The 21,335-nt window shown below is 41.8% G+C and overlaps 1 protein-coding gene across 1 annotated transcript in view; it reads left to right on the top strand.

Annotated features, from left to right (window-relative positions):
- The window catches only part of RAPGEF5 (Rap guanine nucleotide exchange factor 5), a 235,506-nt gene that overhangs the window by 74,511 nt on the left and 139,660 nt on the right, over nucleotides 1-21,335 (top strand). Inside the window, exons 4-6 of the mRNA XM_018571590.1 lie at nucleotides 2,508-2,629; nucleotides 6,669-6,837; nucleotides 10,919-11,000. Of these exons, the coding sequence (XP_018427092.1) occupies nucleotides 2,508-2,629; nucleotides 6,669-6,837; nucleotides 10,919-11,000 (373 nt within the window). The remainder of the gene's footprint in view (nucleotides 1-2,507; nucleotides 2,630-6,668; nucleotides 6,838-10,918; nucleotides 11,001-21,335) is intronic.

Raw genomic sequence — 21,335 nt, forward strand, 5'->3', positions numbered from 1 at the left:
ATTATGGATTATTCATGAATGCAGGGCTGGATTAAATGTGTGTTTTTTTTATATCTTCCTAGAGTTTAGGTTTAACCATTTTCATGGACCAGACTTTGAAGCTGGCCAAGCAGTCAGGTTTGGATCTAGTACATCAGGGGCAGGCAACCTGGGCGGGACTCCAGCTGTTGTTGAATTACAAGCCCCATGATGCATTGCGAGACTCTAGCAGCCACAGGCATGAATCCTAGAGGGAGAGGCATGACAGGATTTGTAGTTTCACCATAGCTGGAGTGCTGAGGTTGCCTACCTCTGTATTACATCAACAAAATCTGTGCTTGGTGAGGGTCTTCCTGGACTGGATATAAGTTGCCTTTGCTAAAAACTCTAGATCTTCCCAGGGGAGTTAAATTCCCTTTCAGGCCAGGTGAGAAGCATAATCCTTCCTCTGGATCTACCCTAGGGCCACCTTTCATTTCACAGTGTATTTGTATACCATGACAGAACCAACTTAACTGGCAGCTTTCAATTCAAATCATCATTAGCTTTGCTGTTAGTTGACAGCTGTGGATATTTTCTTTTAGAAATACATTTTTAATAAACAAGACAAAACAGTGTTAACACTTTCCAATCATGTTTAAAAAGTTATCACAATAATAAAGCACAATTCTTTACCACATTTTTTGTCAATTTATCAGCCTGTAGTTATAAATCTGAGTTTTTTATTTATTTATTTATGTAAACATTGTAACAAAGCCTATATGATCATAAAAAAGCAGCCTATAATATATTTAGGTAGGCAAATTAGTTACAGAGGTATTGTCACATACTGACCTTGCTATATTTGTTCTGGGCATGTAAGCATTAATGGTCATGAAAGGGTTAAAAAATTGCAATCTTTAAATTGGAACTCCAGGCAAATCGAATCTTATTCCTTGCAGTGTGGCTACCCCCTTTTTCTAGAGTAGGGGTGCTCACAATTTGTCATCTGGAGATCTACTTTTCAAATGACGAGCTCAGTGAGATCTACCAGCGAAAAAACACCTTTATTTAAAAAACAAGCACATTAAAATTGTTACTGGGACTACTGGCCCGCTCTCTCCCCTGTATCTCTCTCTCTCCTCTCTCTGCTGCCTCTCTCTGGGCCGGTTCACATCACAAAGTCTGCGTTCCAGAGCGTTTAGCCTCTGAAACCCACTGGAACGCAAGCCGGCCATCTCCCTGCATTCAGGGCCAGGTGGGGGCGTGGCGGTGCATTGAAGTCAATGGCACCGCAGCCAAGCCCCCACCCGCAGTGCGATCACCCGGAACACAGGCACAAGAGTGTCTGGGTCTTGTCCAGTATGATCTGCAAAAATGCTGCAAGCACTATTTTTGCAGATTGCACTGGAACGGAAAGCAGGCACTAAAGTGCCTGCATTCCGGGTGAGAGCGATTACACTGCGGGCAGGGGGCGTGGCTGCAGTGCCATTGACTTCAATGCACCTCCACACCCCCTCCCGACCCTGAATGCAGGGAGCCGGCCGGCTTGTGTTCCAGAGGCTGAGGGCTCTGGAACGGAGACTTTGTGGTGTGAACCGGCCCTCTCTCTTGGCTCTTCTCTCTCTCCCCTGTTTCTCTCTTCTCTCTCTCCCCTGTTTCTCTCTGCTGTCTCTTCTCTCTCTCCCCTGTTTCTCTCTGCTGTCTCTTCTCTCTCTCCCCTGTTTCTCTCTGCTGTCTCTTCTCTCTCTCCCCTGTTTCTCTCTGCTGTCTCTTCTCTCTCGGCGGTCTCTTCTCTCTCTATCTCTGCTGTCTCTTCTTACCTGCTTCCCAGGTCTCCTCTTGTGTGCCGACCTGTCCTCCCGCGTTTCTCGTGTGGCCGAATGCTGCACACGGGGAGAGGTGTTCCGCCTCTTCCCGTCTGTCACATCTGACAGATTCAGCCACACTAGCACTGCAGGAGGAAGCTCAGGTAAGTGAGCTGATCGCGATCTATCAGTGTTCGCTTTGCGATCGACTGGTAGATCGCGATCGACCTAATGGGCACCCCTGTTCTAGAGAGCTAAAAAAAAAGTTATGCTCACCCGAACCATGATCCCAGGTTGCTGTTAGACTAGCCCTTTTAGCCTCGCTCCCTCTCTACTTCAGCAATCTAAGGTCCTGTGAGTCATCACGTTCTATACAGGAGGACGCCTAGGGACATACCATCAATAGGGAGATAGGCTGAAGAGACTGGTCTAGGAGCCAGCCAGATTTGTAGTTTGGGTGAGTGTAACTTTGTTATTTTAGCTCTCAAACAACACACAGATCTCTAAGCAAATACAAACTTAATACATGCAGTACCGGGGTAGCCCCACTGCAAGGGTTAAGATTTTATTTGCTTAGAGTTCTGCATGAAAACTGAAAACTACTCATGCTAAATGTACAGCTTTGTGTTTTTGTTAACTTCTTTTTGTTTAATAGGTGCGACTGTCATTATACAACAGCTCAGGTTTATTACTTTGTAGCAGACCAATCTCTAAAATCCCGTAATGTGCTCTGTTTTTCAGAAGGAGCTGTGTGGGTTCAGAGCTGGTGGATTGGCTCCTGCAGAACTGTCAATTTGTCCAGTGCAGATACACAGCCGCAGGCATCTGGCAGATCTTACTGAAGCTCGGAATTCTCCTTTCAGGTCTGTTTAACTGAAAACTTTTTGTGACTGCAGAGCACTCATATTCCATGTGCGAGGGCAAACAGTGCAGCAATCTTCTCCTGAAAAACATCCAGCTGTTCTAAAGAGTTACTGACGTGAAAATAATTATATGGACTGCTGTGTTACTTCCATCCCCTGATTGCACGGTAGCTGTGCCTCTGGGGGAAAGAATTCCACAACTTGATAGCATACTCTAAACTCTTCATGTACTTGGTAGCTGTGCATGCATCATTTTTATGTAGATGCTATTAGAGTCATAACTGTTTTTTTATGCATTCCACTGTTAATCCGTCCTAGAGTATGCCTGTACCAGCATATTTCCTTCACAGATATCTTATTTTTTAGTATTTTAATATAGGATTATGTATGATTAATTTAATAAGTCTATGCTAAGAGCAACAACAATGCACTACATGCCTAAACCCATATTAACTAATCACATACTGTGTATTGAACCATCCGTCTCTTCATCTTACTGACTGACAACACAGTTTACATCCTACTTCTGATTATAGATTGGTAACTGACCTTTTTGCCTGGTTCTGACCCACTCAGTTATATCATGCGGAGGGAAAACAAGGGTCCTATAACAACAAATGTTCATATTATGCCTCATGGTTCTGACAGCTAGTGCCTTTGTGATGGCATTAATATTAGTATTTTTCACAGACAGCTGTGTCAGCAAATTATTAATACCAAGAAAATAAAACACAAGTGTACACTCGACCATCTACTACAAGCTGTTATTTCACATGGTTTGCTGTCGAGAGTAAGGAACTCGGTTTTAAATATTTCCTGTTAGATGCTCAGTATAAATTCACATATTTTGTACATAACTGCAACCCATCACACAAGAAATGTTTTAAAATATGAAAGCAATCACACTTCTAGAATGTGTTATGTTGCTGTGTGTTACATTCTCGTGACTCCCATTTTAATGTAGAGAGATAAGGTTTGATAACACGCTGACAGTTTCCTATCTCCGTTATGCTTATAGAATTTTTTCTTTTCACACCTGCGAAGTAAACTAATTTTTCATAAACATTTTTGTTTTCAAAATATGTGCATTAGAGTGTTATGTTTGCAATAATAATTTATGATTGGTTTTACAATTAAATATTTTCAATTTTAAAAAGGAGCTGTACTGAAATGTTAACATTCTTGCTGGGAAGGATGAGTAAAGACCGTTAGGAGGGCTTTTCCTGGAGAAAATACTACTGTGGAAAGTATTACCTTTGGGTCCAGCCTTGTGTAAAAGATTAGTCTCCATGATCACTGCTTAAAGAAGAACCCCATGAATTGTTTTTTTTAACCCCTGCAGTGGGGCTTCCCTCACACTGAAAGGGTTAAGTCCTCGTTTCTGTCTAGGTGGTAAAATAACAAACATATACTCACCCGAAGCTCCCAGGCGACCAGCTGTCAAAGCACTCCCTGCAACATTGTATTCTTCCTCAGCACCCTTATGTCTATACACTGATGATTTACAGGACTTTAGACCGCTGCAGAGGAGGGGGAGAGAAATGAGAAGGACCGGTCAAAGAAGAAGCTGGCTTGGAGCTTTGGGTGAGTATATCTTTGTTTTTTTTAAACTAGACACAAATGAGCAGTTAACTCTTGCAGTGGGTAGCCCCACTGCAAGGGTTAATAATAAAAAAAAATCCTGGAGTTCTTCTTTAGGGCCCATTCACACCACATCCAGATCATCTCCAGACGAGACCAGATGGTTTCCAAAATGCATCCTAATGTATCCCTATGCTATTTCTGGCCTCTATTTACACCAGGCAGTCCGTTCCAGACCAGACCAGACCAGACCAGAAAAATACTGCATGTCTCATTTTGCCTGGTCTGGAATGCACTGGAACTGCGGGCTGGTTGACACCATTTTTCGGACCAGATCTGGTCCAGAAAATGGTGTGAACCTGCCTTTTAGAGCAGATCTAAACCCATCAATTTAACTGTCAAGCTAGAAATGGTATTCAATTCTTTTAATTGATTCAATTAAATGGTATTCAATTCTTAATCAAACATACCAGTGTTGTTTTCTGCAGTGTTTTAAATAATATTATGCCTACTAGGATATGTACATTGTATGCTACATTCAAGGCAAGTTGCTGGTAAAAACTGTCATGGTTGCCAATGTGCTTTTGTCAGCTCTCAACCGAACGTTCAAGCCCGTAAATGGCTGGTGTCACAGCTGATCAAGTTGAGGCTAATAGGCGGATAAGGTTATGCTTTAAGGATTGGCCAGTCTAACCCCTATTAGTCTCCTTCGCCACAGATCACAAGACCTAGTGCCTAGGCTTTCTCATATTTTGCCAGCACCATGGAGTGTCTGGAGCATGATTTTACCTTGGAAACAAAGGCATTTCAGCCTGTTACTCTATTATTATTGTTATTGTTATTATTATTATAATTCAGGATTTATATAGCACTACCAGTTCATGTAGCACTTTACATTATAAGGAAGAGATTACAGTTACAATACAATTTAAAACAAGATGGCTATATTTATCTATACCAACAAAACTGCTAATGAAGCTATATTTATGTATATGTCCACTCCAAAACCTGTACGATAAACAAGCTTATGACCACATAATAAGTGTACAGTTTGGGCTTACAAGTAAAGTAGTAAAAGCAGCAAAGTACCTACAGTATAGCAGCCAATCGGATTTAACTTTACTGTGGTCAGTAAAAAATAGGTTGCTTGAGTAGATGCTATAGTTAGGTACGTGGTATAGACCACCATAAGATTTTTAGAAGTGATGTGACTAATTAGTGCTTTTCTTCCAGTAATCAGTGTGAAAGATTACAGGAAATTGGTGGTCTTGGCTAAAGAACGCTTCTGGCTTGCTGGAAAATGTGCAGTACTCAAGAGTAAAGTGAATGCGGAAAAATAGGAGAAAAAGCTGTAGTCTGTAGTAGAGCCGACATTCATTGATTTATGCCAACACACAGCACTATTTAATAAAAGATCTTCATGTGTATGGTCTTCTATAGTTTCATGTTTCTTTGGTTAGGGAACTATGAAATGAAAGTTTTACCCTATGTCACATTCATTCTACAGCAATACAAAAGAAAAACAATGGCAAGAGATGATATTTATGCCCTGCAGGTCAGTTAGGAAAGCTCATTCCCTCTGTAAACCATTCCATTTTGGAATCTTCTGATGTCATAAGATCAAAATCAATAGTCCAGAATCTTACTCATTTTCTGTCATTTTCCAGGCTTTGCTTCCTTGTTCATTTTGGGCTGTGTACCACAGTTGGTAGTTGCTAGTTTTTCTTATTTTGACACATCACTTCTCTGTTTCTCGTTTTGCTCACACAGGCTCTAAAGCAGATTCCTAACACCCGCTAAGCAGCATCCTCATTTTGGGAGTAAAAGGATTTGGTCAAACGGTTGAATACACACCAGAACTTAGAAAAGCAGTTTCTATTTTGTGCTGCCTGAATGTTGTCTGCTCATTGACTTTTATTCCTCTCTCTGGAAGGCCTCCCTGCCGGGACATTCGTTGAAGGGGAAGACAACATCAAGGAGTTAGTGGATGTGTTTCTGCCTGTAGTGCCTGTTGAAACAACACCTTCCACCATAGTTATTTCTTGGATAGTGGTATCTAAAGCGAATCTAAACATAGAGTTAATGTATTGCAGCTTACCAGTCATAAGATGTGGTGGCTGCATTCATTAAAAAATATTGGCAAACCGTGCTATGTGCCAGGATTGGTGCACGAGTATTGTTTCCTCCCAGCGCACACCAGTGGCCGTGCGTTTTAGCGTGGCTAGCTGGTATGAGCCAGTCACAAGGCTGAAATAGTCATAGATTTTTTTTAGAATATTTCTAAAAAAGTACATGAATACATGTCAGGACAGGTAATATTTAAAATGAATGTCATATAATGGGGCACAATATTTTCAAATGCAGCTGTCTTCCTGTTCAGTAATTCTATGGAATAAACTGCTGACCGCCATTAGGGTAATCCTTTTTTGTCTAACATTCTCTTTTCTTTTTCAAACAGTTGACAAACAGCATTGCTTCCAAGATGGGTTTGTTTTCTACCAGTTTTCTTCTGATGAGTGTACTGATACTGTCTGTGAATTTGGAAGAGACAGAGGGTGGCAGATGGGGGTTCGGCTCTTAAAACAGCTTGCACCACTTGCCCCACTGACCTCGAATATCTGTGATGTGTAAGTATTTTCTTCCTTATCAACAATCTGCCAAATGTTCAAAGTGACTAGACACACAATATAACTACTAGCATATCTTGTTACATTGCACTTGTTATAACAATAAATAGACAGAAATAGGAAGTCAAACTGAAATATAATATCAATCATGTAATACCTTTATGTAATCTAGATTTTATAACAGAAAGGTAATTACAGTGTTTAGAATAATGGAAATATATCCCTATATTAATATGCAAGAAATTGAATATATATATTTTTTAAGGACAATCTACAAAACTAACAAAAAGAGAAAAAAAGTTTTGGCCTAAAATATCTGTTACCCTAAAAATTCCTATCACATTTATGTTTTCATTTTTTCATGCTGTGGTTAGCCTGTTCTTTATTGTGATCTTCATTTCACTGATCCCTCAGATCCCCAGTTCCTGTTTCCTTCTGACCACACAAATCCTTGCTGACTAGATAACTTTGTGCATCTATTATTTCTGCTTGGAGAGACAGGATGCCATGTCCATGCATTGCTTTCCAGTATCTCCGGTAGTCTGTTTGGCTGCACGCCTTGCCATACCCCCTGTGCATTCATGTTGTGTTGATTGACAGCGGGTCCCACCAGGAGCCTCGCTGTCAATAGAGCAGCTGCACACAGCAGAAGAAGCCTAGATTCATTAGGAGTTCACCACCGCCCTTGGACCTTGGGACACAGAGAGGATAGAGCTATCTTGTGACAATAACTAAATGAAGCTGCCGTGGTTGTTGTTATGATTTTTTTAGGCTAAGGGTTCACAGGTTCACAACTACTTTAACCAGTTGACATCCGCGGTGTTAAACCCCCTTCCCATCCAGAACTTTAAGTTAGAACTATTCTACCAGTGTTCTCACATCTCCCTTTGACACGTGTTATGCCTTATAGCATGATGTCCCGATAGAATTTTGAGTTCGGAGTTGGGAGCAGCAGGAATTGAAGGGGACAAGGAGCCCATAAAAGAATCAACTAATCGGATCAACTAATCGTTGACAACGATCCTCATTATCGATTAGTTTTTGCAGCCCTAGTGATGTCACCACTTGACTTCCTCCCGTCTATGTTACTAAAATGTCCATACATCGATACGAACATGGACAGGGGGAGGAGTCTGCAGGAGTCAGAGCACTGCACCTGAAATCCACTGACTGTGGTCACATTGCTTTATTGGCTCCTATGCAAAAAAATTAGAAATGCACACTTTTTTTCTTTTATGAAGATGTGAGCAATTATCTTTTTCATTGTGTCATTTCCCTTTAAAGACTCTTCAGTTTTGCACCCTAAGCACACTACCTATGAGAGCATAAAAGAAAAGCTGTTTTCATTTTCTAACTTCAGAATTTAGTTTCTCCAGACAGAACTATTTGCATTGTAATGTTTGTCTTTAAGCATCCTTTTTTTGCATAGGTTGCCTGATATATGTGACAGTTAATGTATAAATAAATGTATATATAATACATTTTTACAAAATTATGTTGGAGGAGTGTTAAAGGATTTGTCTGTTACTTTAACATGAGAGCGTATTATAGAGGATCATCTTTGCACCAAGCAATTGTCACTTCTGCTCATCCTCCTTCTGGAAGAAGCCAAGTAGGTGATGCCAGTTGATGGCATAGTACAGTGAATGATATCACCAGGGAGGAAGCACATCGTTAATATGCAACAACAAGTGAGGAATGGAACATTCCTTTTAACGGCTATAAATTGATAGGCGGAGGAAATGAATTAGCATGAAGTAAGAGGTTTTTATCAAGATGATACACTCCCTTTCAAAGCATCATGGTAATAAATTCAGCCATTCTGTCAAGCGAATCTGTAAATGTGAAAGCGTGTAAACCAAGGCCGGATCTAACAGCAGTAAAGTGTCTGCAGTAGATCACATTAACGTCAAAGATGTGAGTACATTAAATTGACTATGTGGATGTTATTTGGCTCATGTGGAAAGAAAACTGCAGTAAAAACAAATCGGGATGCCTGTGGAAGGAGCATGCTGTTAGCTATCTCTCTGATGACTGGCAGATTATACATACATTAGAATCAGTGAGTCTTCTGCAGAGGCAGGCTAGCACAATATGGAGACAGGTTGACTGAATGCTGCATGATTTTATGGACAGCTCAGGCTTCCTGAATGACGCTTCAGCTTCAGATTTCCTGTCTAGCAGGATTCTGCTAAAGCCAGAACCTGTGCTCATCTGTTTGCAAACAATATATGTCTCCTGTCATGTTTGTTTTTAAACATTGCACAGCCATATGGCACAGATTCAGCAGATGTTTGTTTGTGATGTACACATTACATTTAGGTAGTCTAAACATCAAGTTGTTAAGACTAGACCATATGTATTAATATTCTGTATACATGTGATTTCTGTGCAGAGTGTCATTGCTTGTATATATGGATATTCAACGAAGACATGTGATGTGTACATTAGGTGGGCCATTTTCCATCAAAAAACCTAATACAATTAGTGACTATATAATGTAACACTTGGGGAAAAAAACTATCTGCTGCATTGTGCTGTATAATCAGTTTTGTATTGGCAAGAAGCTGGATAGGTCATGTGATCTGTCATCAGCTGCCACCTGGAATGATTTATGCAATCTCTCTTCACTCTTTGTCACTTCTGACATATGTTGTTCAGCAATCAATTTCATGCATATTCTCCAATTTTATCATGCACTTTATTTTCCAAGAATGGTTATTTGTTGAAACTAACATGTTTCATGCGAGACATATTGATACCCCCCCCCGGCCAACTGTTTTGTGCACCTCTCCTACCTGACTGGCTAGTCTTGTATCACACTAACAAGATCAGACTTCATAGCCATGCATATTGAGATGGGGCAGAGAAGATGAAAGAAACAATGTGCCTATTATGTACCTAAACCAGGCGGCTAGAAGTGTATTGCAAACTGTCTCCCTACTCCGCTGACAGATTGATTCAAGGTTTACAGACCCAACTGTAGGTACATAGTCCTCAATTCCATTCACAGAAATGCACAAACTGTGTAAGGGAGGAACAGTGAGAACCTACGTGGGGAGACCGGCAAGCACAGAGGCAGTATTGAACCTTAAAATTTTACTGTAAGCAAGATAATGTGCAGGGGGCAAGTCATGTCCTCTTTTGGCTATGTAGAAATCTTTCCTCGTTTTCATAATAGCAGTTGACAGGGAAGCCTACAGTGTCCTTTGTCTGTGTACCATTGGGGGAATTTTTCTTCACTTCCTGCCCCAAAGATGCAACATGATGTTAGAGGAAATTTCCTATTGTTAGAAGATTTCCCCTCTTTGACAATTGTCCGCAGAACAGGCGTCCTAATTGGAAGATTTCCTTATTATCCCTTGTTCTGGGCACAACTCTCACTTTCTTTCTTGGTGACAGTGGCCCTCAGTACAAATCGAGGGCTAAATCTCCCCAAGGGGGACATAGACGGCAACAAAAATGTCACAGATGCACTGACACTTCCCTTCCGACTAAAAACTAATAATAAAGGTTTTGCATAGCGATAACATATTCAATATATAAAGCCACTTTAAGTGACCCTGCTGGCTGACTGCTGAATTTTAGAAAGGCACCCTTAGGCCACTTCTTATTGTCTGTTCTATAGCCCCTATTAAAAGTATATAGTACATAGGTTTGAAAGAAATATGTTCTTTGTTTTTATACTTGTGTTCCTACAGAACAGAGTAATGGGTTGAGACGATAAAGATTGAGCATCCTGCCACCTCTTGGAACCTGTGGCACCAGTCTACGTGGCTTTTCCACTTGTAGTGCTAGCCTAAATTCACAGAGCCAATGCTCCCAGTGTCGGTATAATAGTATTGCCCACAACAAATGGTGGCCAAATGCCCAGTGTCTTCCTACACATAAAAAGAACAGACTTTTCTACATCTGCAGCAAAGGAGTTTCCTACAGATATAAACTCTGAAATGTAATTTTTAGGTCAAGGGGGTTTTAAAGCTTTCACTTTTTTTGTGTATTTTGTCATGTTTGCCTACGTACTTACTTAAACATTGAACAATACACATTTTGTGTAATATGACTCTTCTTCTTTTCACAGGTCTACTGATAAGTTAGAAAATGGGACTGATGCAAATAACAGAGTTCTGCAAATACAAGCACTTGCCCGTCTCACTTCTGCAGTAAGTTAACAAAGTAAATGTGTAAATACATGTATATTGCCTTCTATATAAACTAAAATACCACCAATTTTGGCAGAATCTTTGCCACACCGCCTATTTATTGCACAATAGAACTATTGCCAAAATATATGTAATTATGTTCATCTACATTAAAGCCCCACCACACTCTTTGCACAGGAGGTGACACAACTACCCAGAACCTGTAGTACAGCATATTCCTGTGAAACCTTTCCTCGTCTAGCCTGTCCACAGGACAACTAGTGAGCATAACCACACTGGTGAATACCCACCTTGTACTATATCACAATTTCTAATCCCTCTTAAACACCCCCCTCTCCAGTCCACAGCGCCTTTCTTTCTCTCTCCCTTGACCAGAAGTTTATAAGTTGTATTGTTCATATATGGAATCTCGAGTTACAAAAGTGAGAAATATCTTTACTGATTTGACTACTGCATTTGGTAATCTGCTGCTAAATGTTTTTTGTAAAGTGTAAATGGCACTGCTTCCACGTCCTCCCCGAATACCCCTTTGCCACTGGTTGTGTCCACCAAGATATCTTGGACTGTACCATGACGGTGTGATGTAATGTGGTTATTTGACATACTCCAGCAGAAAAGCACATTATACTACCCACAGATTTCATCCAGCTCACAGCACTGCTAGGGACACTTCCACAAATACACCCCACTGTAAGGAGATAGTGCTAGGAATGCTGGGAGATGTCGTTTGGAGATTTACTTCTGGTGCTTCCGGATACCACAGGGAAGTGCTAGATAACTCCAGCTTTTATACCCTACCAACTCAGATGGCAGGAGCTCTTTGCTGCTGCAAATACTGTTTCTATTGAACACTTTTTATTCTTTTACATTAAAGCACATATACAGAATACGATAAGATGTTTTGATAAGGTGTGTACATTTATGTGTCTTGAAAACAAGAATATACAATATATAGTTGTGCAACATGTAAAAAAAAAACCTATGTTAAGTGGAAAGTAATAATACCTCCAGTTGTAGGAATAACAGCAATATATTTTACTCTATGTGCCAAGTACAAAGCAAACGCAGTGGAGTAATTTACTAAAGGCATAGAGACTTTTAGAAACGTGAATGTTGGTGAATATGGTGAAGCTGTCTTCACGTTAATACCTTATAATACATGTTCAAGGTTAATAAAAAAACAGGATTTTTCAAGCCCATGATTGGGTATTTAAAGTGAACACTTTAACCACCTTATGCATTAAAGCAACCCTGTCCCTAATGGCACCAAAATAAGCTCAACCAAGTCTTTAATGGGGGATAGTAATTAAGCAAATTAGCTACATAATTAGTCACAAATCAGGCTGCCGCTTTAGCAAAGTGTCTTTGACAGGTTTATTGTCCTGTGTGTCTGCTTTCCAGGGCTGCCAAGTGCAACATTTTGCAAAGTTCTGAAACAGATTTCCACAACAGTTGCATAATTAAGAAGTGGTCGGGGTCAGGTTTTAATCTGTCGCAGAGCTACTTTAGTGCCATGATGAAGGAATTTATGACAAATTGTCTCACTGCTTTGCCACACAGAATTGATAAATATCCCTCAATGTATTCTTAACTTTCTGGCAGCCTATGTCTTTGGGTGTATTTAATATCTGGTCTTCAACTGCATGTTGTGGTTCCTTTCCTCAGCTTCTACATCACTACCATACATAGCAGAAACCATGTCTTTGATTTATTTGATAGATCCGTAAGTGTCAGAAGTGGTGGCCAGTGGTCTGCAACACAGAGTTTTAAGAGACGGCCATCAGAAATCTTAGATAAATGTCATCTCCCTTCACAGACTAAGGGCCGGTTCACACCACAAACTCCGTGTTCCAGTGCATTTGGCCTGGAACGCACTGGAATGCAAGCTGGGCGCCTCCTTGTGTTCAGAGGCGGGTGGGGGTGTGTCGGTGCTTTGAGGTCAATGGCACCGCAGCCATGCTTCTCGTCCGCAGTGTGATCGCCCGGAATGCAGGCACATTAGTGCTTGCGTTCTGGTCCAGTGCGATCTGCAAAAATAGTGCTTGCAGTGTTCCGGGTCCGGGCGATTGCACTGTGGGCGGGGGGCATGGCTGCGGTGCCAATTACGTCAATGCACCGCCACGCCCCCTCCCATCCCTGAACGTAGTGGGCCGGCTGGCTAACGTTCTAGTGCGTTCCAGAGGTCGAACGGACTGGAACGTGGACTTTGTGGTGTGAACCGGCCCTTAGCGTAGATTACTTTGGTGCAGTTAGTCAATGGGTCATTTTAACATTCACTTTGCTAAGTGAACGGGCTCTACTTTAGTTAACCAACCCTATTATATTACTAAGGGCCATTTCAAATTTTTGTCTGTGAAGGTTCTCATTCATCCAGGTCACATGGTATATCTGTCAAAAATAAATCAAGGCAACTGGACTTGCTGTATTTCTCTTGAAGACGTTTCACTTGTCATCCAACCAGCTTTCTCAACACCTCCTAGCTCCAATAATGCAATCAACACCTGGTTGCAGCTAACAGATTATGTGGATTGAAGCAACATTCACCATATTTATTCCCAGATAATTTTTGAACAAGTAATTCTGAAATGAGAAAGCTGGTTGGATGACCAGTGAAACGTCTTCAAGAAAAATACAGCAAGTCCAGTTGCCTTGACTTATTTTTTACATATATTTTACATCTTTGCACATTCAGTAATGAGCACTTAGAAGTCTTGTTTTTGCATACATTTTCAAATGAGTTAAGGTGATGCACAGTTTAATGTATGTTTGTTCAATGCTTTCCATGTGTTTTTGTGAATAACTGCATTAAAAGGTTACAAAGCCTTGATCAGTCAATAAAAATGCATGGTATCACGCTGTACATTATTATGCACTTCCTTTTTGTGCAATGGGCCTCCTTAACATGGGTTACTGTAGAAAAGTTAGTGCAGGGACTTTTTTTCTTATCACTGTAATGAACAACATCAATTTATTTTCACTTCTGCAGTAAGTAGAGTAGTGACTATATTTATTGTAGCATATTATGTTGGGATTTTTTTTAAACAGCCAAGTATCCATAATAACTGGTAAGGTTACCAATCTGTCAACAAACACTATTTCCATCCAGTTTTTCTACTCTTTTGTCACTTAGCTGGCTGCAAGTGACATATTTTAGGTGGAGTCCTACACTTTTAGAACTCTTAGTGATAGCTTGCAATCAGTCATTGCTTTTTTGATCATTGACATGTTAGGATTACTTTATGTAATATACATTGTGAATATGTAACTCATAATTTGATCAATTGTACTGATAAGAATTACATTAATTCCCTAAGTGCTTGGTAAGCAGGAAGAGAGAACAGATGAGGTAGAATTAAAGTCTATGTAACTTCTTTTTTGACTTGCTGGCAAGCTTGGTTCCTGTTTGCATTTGTCATATTTGAATAGACACACCTTCCTTATTTTGTGGCCCTTTTCCTAGTGTGCTATTAGCACTTCCATTGTTCTTGACAGTCTGGAACCTATTTGCCAGTGAAATGAGCAGTCTCCCGTCGTTTACTCATGGTTTGTAAATCCACAGAGTCGCCTGAGGAGACAGCAGTGACTTTGGCTCATTATGGCACTCATTGACAGACATCATTAAAATAATATGTCTGCACTGTACAACTGAGAGACTTTGTTTTGTCTTGTAAGATTTTAGGCAGATCTGTGATTGGTAAAACAGCGCTTGTCAAAACACGGCCCGGCCAGCTCAGTGAATCCATCCACTCTTGAAATAATTGGTCACAAATGGGTAGCTAACTGACAAATCTAATCATATTAACCAAGAGAACATGGCCTGTCTTGGCCAAATGGGATATGCCTGAACAAATACGCTCATATTTTGTATTCATTGCTCTGTAACTTTTTTTTAAAAAGCCATCCGATACTTATAATGAAAGCTTTTAGTGTTAAAGAGGGAATATATATTGCATTGTATTTATAACCTGGTTGATGTTTTGAAGGGCTGTACAAGAAAGATTTTCTGCTTGGAACGGTACTGCACTTTTGTCGTAAAGCAAAACTAAACAGAAGATCCAAAATTCAATATGTTGCCGTTTACTAGTCATTAAATGTAGTGGCAGCATTTGTTTTCTTTTTTAGGCCCCATTCACACCACATCCAGATCATCTCCAGACCAGATTGTTTCTGGACCCAAAATGCATCCTAATGTAACCCTGTGCTATTTCTGGCCTCTGTTCACACCAGCGCAGACCAGAAAAATACTGCATGTCTCCAGTGGCGTCACAATGACAGTGATTTTGGTGTCACCCCCCTCTGAAAAGTCGGGCGCTCAGTCATGGACCGAACCCCCGACAGTTTTAGGAGAGAGAGGAGGGGAACCGACGGCATAGCTTATCCCGCCCGGTGACTGTCCCCTCCTCTCTCTGCCGGCGTCCATCACCAAGATGGCCGCCGGCAGGGATCAGAAGATCGCTGCGCGCGCGCGATGTCGCCTCGGCGAGTGGGCGGGGTGACACACGGTAACCGATACGGTTGTCACCCAGCCTCGGGATGCCCCTGCATGTCTCATTTTGTCTGGTCTGAATGCACTGGAACTGAGGGCAGGTTCAAACCATTTTCAGGACCAGATCTGGAAGCTGCCTGGCGAGTCATTACCTGCCCCCTGGCTGTCCTGATTGGCCAGAAAGTTGTCTCCATGATCCCTCATCACCTAGTAAAGAGGGAGCACGGAGCCGGCTTCCTGGGCCAATCAGGGAGCTGGGCGCCATGTAATGACTCGCCACCCGGCTTCCTACAACCGCATCCTTATTGGCCAGAAAGACGGCTTCTTGCTTCCTCGTCATCTGGTGAGGAGGGAGCATGGAGATGGCTACCCGGGTAATCGGTAAGCCGGGTGGCAAGTCATTACACTCCGTCCGGCTTCCATAGGACTTCTGGTATCGGTATTTGGTATCGGCGAGTACCAGAAAAAAAATATCGGTACTCGATACTGAAAAAAATGGTCTCAGTGCATTACTAATTTAGATGTTGCGTTTCATGTAGTATAACCCTTCTTTTAGTTAAATAGTATATTTTGTTTATTGGTCTGATGTATGGACCTCAAAAAGAGGGACAACTGAGGAGGAAAGTGGGACACATGTTGTGGTGCAAAACAGGACAGGAGCCCAACTACCAAAAAGGACGTAGATAGGCTTGTAAAGTACAGATTGTTAATGGATCTTTGTGTGTGAAAAATACGTATATATAACACTGTTAGTAGTAGACAAAGGGACTTACGGTTCGAGGCTCCCCCGTGGTCTGTGTGGCGTCCTCCTTTGACAGGTCTAGGGTCGCAAGAGTGTCCCCGGTGGTTCGACGGGCTGATCACTTGGGGGTGCGCATCCGTATGGCCGCCCACGAACTCGGCTGGCCGGGCCGAGCCGCGTCGGTCAAAAACGGAAAGAATAATGTTGTGGTGCATTGAGGGTCAGGTGCATTGTTTACAGCTATATGCATGTTGGGGTTCCATTAGAAACGAACAGGAGCACCCTAAAACACATGCATGTGTCCAATGTACATCAACGTATTCTATTTGCCATTGGAGTGCCGGTGTCCATATTCATATCAATGTACATCAAGACACACAAATACAAATTAATCTGGCCTGAGTGAAGTGAACTTGTTTGAGGAAAAGATGATAATTGTAACCAATAACAGTATAAAGCCTGATTTTAAGCTGGAGTTTTTTGGACTTGTAATAATGCATCTACAGTGTTACTGTGTTGTAAGAAGGGTTGGCGGAGCTGCCAAGGCACAGTGAGCATTATACAATAAGGTTTCCTCATTCATAATTGAAATATAAAAGTTGTTCCTGATTTAATTGGGAAATTGTGCAAGCGCCAATGCTGTTCACTTTATTGTCATTGCGAATGAAAACAAACAGACTGTGATAAGTGATTAGCCCACACACTGCACATTATCCAATAACAATTAAGCAGGTAAATGATTTCCTATTAAATCCACAAGCCTGCGACGGATTACTCTTTTAGGAAGGAAGTCATTCACAGCAGGCAGGCGGCACAGTGCCTTGGCCAGGAGACACTGCAGTGCATTTGAAGACTAGTTTAAAGCAAGATGCCGTTGTTTCCTGAGGCAACTAGATACCCCCTGACATTATTTTAGCTCAGCTTAGAAAGCGAAAGCCGACGACTGATCGATAGTTCAGACAATACCACAAATTTTACATTTACTAGAGCAACATGTTGTTTTCCTGCGTGTTTTTCTACTGCAGGTTTAAAAATAAAACTCTAACTCTCTCTGTCTCTCTCTCTGTCTCTCTCTCTCTCTCTCTCTCTCTCTCTCTCTGTCTTTCTCTCTCTCTCTCTCTCTCTCTGTCTTTCTCTGTCTCTCTCTCTCTCTCTCTGTCTTTCTCTGTCTCTCTCTCTCTCTGTCTGTCTTTCTCTGTCTCTCTCTCTGCCTTTCTCTGTCTCTCTCTCTGTCTTTCTCTGTCTCTCTCTCTCTGTCTTTTTAGTCATTTACATTGTGCTGCTGCTTTACAGAAAAAATTACCTATTTATATCATCCTCTTCCTACACACACCAGAGCACCAGGATGGACATCTAGTAAAATATGCAGATAGTATTCTTGGTAAGAGTCAAACCCTAAACTTTGGTACTGCAATGGAGGAGTGATTGTTTGCTACCACTAAGCCTCTAAGCAGCAGCTCAGTGTTCTTTCTTTAGACACTTTTATGCACGAATCCCAATATGATTGGAAATAGGCAACACAGACATGACCTACAATGTTATTTTGCCGTGATGGCATGTGAAAAGTCAAGAGCACACACAAAAAAATTATAACATGTTCATGTACTAGCTGTATGATTGGCACTGCATGGTGCAGTGATAAGGAAGAAAATGATAATTTGCTTTGCAGTTTGTGTATTCTTAGGGTATTGCAGGCTCAGTTAATGTATGTGCAAAGGTGTAGTGAAGTCTGTCTTGCTTAAATCAAATGCAGGAGACAGATGCTAATATACTGACTTTTCCTGTGCAAGTCTGCCCTCTGCTGGTGGAAACTAATTAATGCTTTGTGTTTAAAAACTGTTAAAATGTATCAGTTTTGTTACCTTTTAGCTACCTAAAATTTAATAATCCATTTTGCTTCTTCTAAATTTGCAGTTTTTCAATACACTCCATTAAAGCGTATGCAAGCCTTGCAGGCTAAGTTTTATTTTCATACCATGTTTCATGTTACACCATATTTAGAATGTAACATGGAATACATCCCCAGTCTCACACCCACACTTATGTGGAGCGTGGGGCAGGGGCGTCCCGAGGCTGGGTGTCACCCGGAGCAGAGGCCGGGTGTCACTCGGAGCAGAGCCCAAGTGACACCCTGCAGTGACTTTATCGCGCACGTGCATGACGTCACCACACGTGTGTGCGATGACGTCTTTGCGCATGCGCGGTCATCTAATTGACGCCTGCCGGTAGCCATCTTGGTGGTGGACCCTGTCAGAGAGAGGAGGGGACGTTCGCCCGGCAGGATGAGGTATGCTGCCGGGTCCCCTCCTCTCGCCTGACACTGTTGGGCTCTCGGCCCGATTCCAATTTTTAAATTGAAGCAGCTGCCTGAGGTCCCGCGCTTGCTGGGGACCTTGGCAGCTTTTCTTCCTGTGAACCAAACGGTGCCTGTTAACAGCACCGGCCTACACATCTCCTTCTTACTAGGGAACCACGCGTCACTGCTTAAAGCGCTTCTGCCACCCGCAAGACCCTGCGGACCCCACCTGAGACCCCCCACAGCCCTCCTTAGACCCCCCACAGCCCTCCTTAGACCCCCCACAGCCCTCTTGAGACCCTCCACATCCCTCTTGAGACCCTCCACATCCCTCTTGAGACCCTCCACATGCCTCTTGAGACCCTCCACATCCCTCTTGAGACCCTCCACATCCCTCCTGAAACCCTGGTGAAATCAGGCCAGATGAAACTGTTTGCCTGTGTTTTATTATTATTATATTCTTCTTTTTTTTGGCGTTGGGTTGTAATCAGTAAACTTTGGAACATGTAAACTTCAACAGTTTTAATAAAGTTGTTTACATACAACAGTGCAGTCTGTTGAAAATACGTAATTTGTAGGCACTGTTCTCCTCCCCTTCCGGTCCCAGAATACATCAGTCAAATGTATTTTAACACTTTTAGCGTTAATTCTATGATTCTTATAAAAATATCTCTTGAGGGGTAAAAATTACGCTTCAGTTGTTAAAATAACGTTGAACACATGAAAATAACTCCCTAAAGTTGGTCATACACCCATCAATTTTCATTCATAATTTTTCTTTGCTGCCAAGAGCCCTCTTTCGATTTTAGCTCAAATACCCCATTATGCACAGTCCAATGTCAACTTCGAAAACCGTACGTTAGCAATACTAACTCACCGAATTTCGTCAATCGACAGAACTGATTTTCGTTTGCACATCTGCAATGTTCTTGTTAAAGTTGTTCTTTATTTTTTTCGTACAAAAACGGCACTAATCCATCGATATTCGTTCAATTTGAAAAAGGTTTTCCAGCCTCACCCTTCGAGAAAATGTAGCCAGGAGTACAGTAAAAAAAAATATTATTGGGTTCCCATCAACTGATCGATTATCGTACGAAAGACCATTCTTGGACGATTTACAAACGATAATCGATAGGTGTGTGGGCACCTAAATGCTTCAGTCAGAAGGCTTAACAAGCATGCTAAATAACGATTGAGACTTTCGTGAATACCATGTTTTCAAACAAAAAATAAGGAGAGGTAGATTAACAACTAGAGAGAGCAAATAGCTTATCTCTTTGTGAATTGACCCCATAGTCTTAGTGCCTATTCACACTGAGCGTTTAATCTTGATTTCCGCCGCGATATCGCGCATGTTTGCCGCGCGATATCGCGAGAAGCTGTTCTATATTACAGCTCCATGTTGCCTGTCACTCGTTGCTTGTGCAGGACCCTTCTTCCCGCGAATGTCGTGCGATTTTTCACTTTTTGCATGCAGCCCGACGGTGAAGGTCACGCGATCGTCGCCCGAACAGCCACGCTATCCCGACTGCGCGGAAATCCGCTCAAGGTAAGTGTCGCTTAGTGTGAATGGGGTCTCAGGCTTGTTCACAGGATGTCCGGATTCTGTCCAGGCCAGAACAGTTCGCTCCTGCACTAAAAACGTATCCCTATGTGTTTTATGGGCTCCAGTTCACACGAGCGCAGTGCTTTCCGTTCCGGACAGAAAAAATACTGCTTGTCCTATTTTGTCTGGCCTGGAATGCACTGGAACGCACCAAAAACATCTGTAACGCACTGGAACACACCTGTAAGACCATTTAAGCGGAAAAAAATGAACATTTTTGTTTTAAAATTACAATCGCGGCAAAATCACGATAAATTTGCAGCAAAATCGCGACAAAAATGCCATGCACTATGTCCCAGATCTTGTCCGGAAAATGGTGTGAACCCAGCCTAAATGTAGAGCAGGTAAGCTGCCGCTTGTTCTGTACAAGAGGTCACTTTTAACAGTCCACCCCCCCGTGTGTTAGCAATACGTTTAAGTGAAACAAAAAAGTATAAAAAGATAGATTAAATAAAGAATGATGAAATAAATTGATAATAATTTTAAAAAAGCAACCCCACTGCTCCTGCCACCTGCATGGGAATAAGCGCACGCATAGGGCATTGTGTGTGTGCCTGAGTGCTGCCCCCATTCCACTGTGTGCCATATTGTGGTAGCCAGGCAACAGCGCTCTCTAACACGCACAATGTGCATTGAAGTGTAAGCTCACTTTCCCAAGTAATTTGGGAAAATGGAATTACCCGCTCAAATCTGGCCCCCACTCACCCCTGCTATATTTACCTTTCGGCGAATGGTCCTTCCCCTCTGCCGGGACAGGTATACTATCCGTACCCCATACTGTCATCCAGCGCACTAATTTTTTTTCCCACTCATTGACACTGCCAAGCGCTATTTAGCACGGTTAAATACGGTTTTGATTAAAATTATTTTTTGTATCATGACAAGTAGATTGTCATGAGGGACAAGTAGATTGGTGATGAGGTCCAGCTGTGTATTTTTTATTCTGCATTCTGTACTTATTCAAAGTGAATGGGATACCTTAACGCAATGCACATCAGCATGCAAAAAAGGCATGCACTAACACACGTATTACTACACAGGGAAGGTGTGAATGGTCCCTAATGCTGAGAAACTAGGGTATTATTTCATTATGGAATAAGAAAAAACATTCATATAACCATGTGAAAATGCCTTGAAGATGAAGGTAGAATCCCTGCCACTAGAGGGTGCTGGATAGCTGAAGAAATACCAAGTCATAGCCAGCA

This window comes from Nanorana parkeri, unplaced genomic scaffold, assembly GCF_000935625.1.
Source record: "Nanorana parkeri isolate BGI_ZX_2015 unplaced genomic scaffold, ASM93562v1 scaffold1789, whole genome shotgun sequence".
Taxonomy (NCBI): domain Eukaryota; kingdom Metazoa; phylum Chordata; class Amphibia; order Anura; family Dicroglossidae; genus Nanorana; species Nanorana parkeri.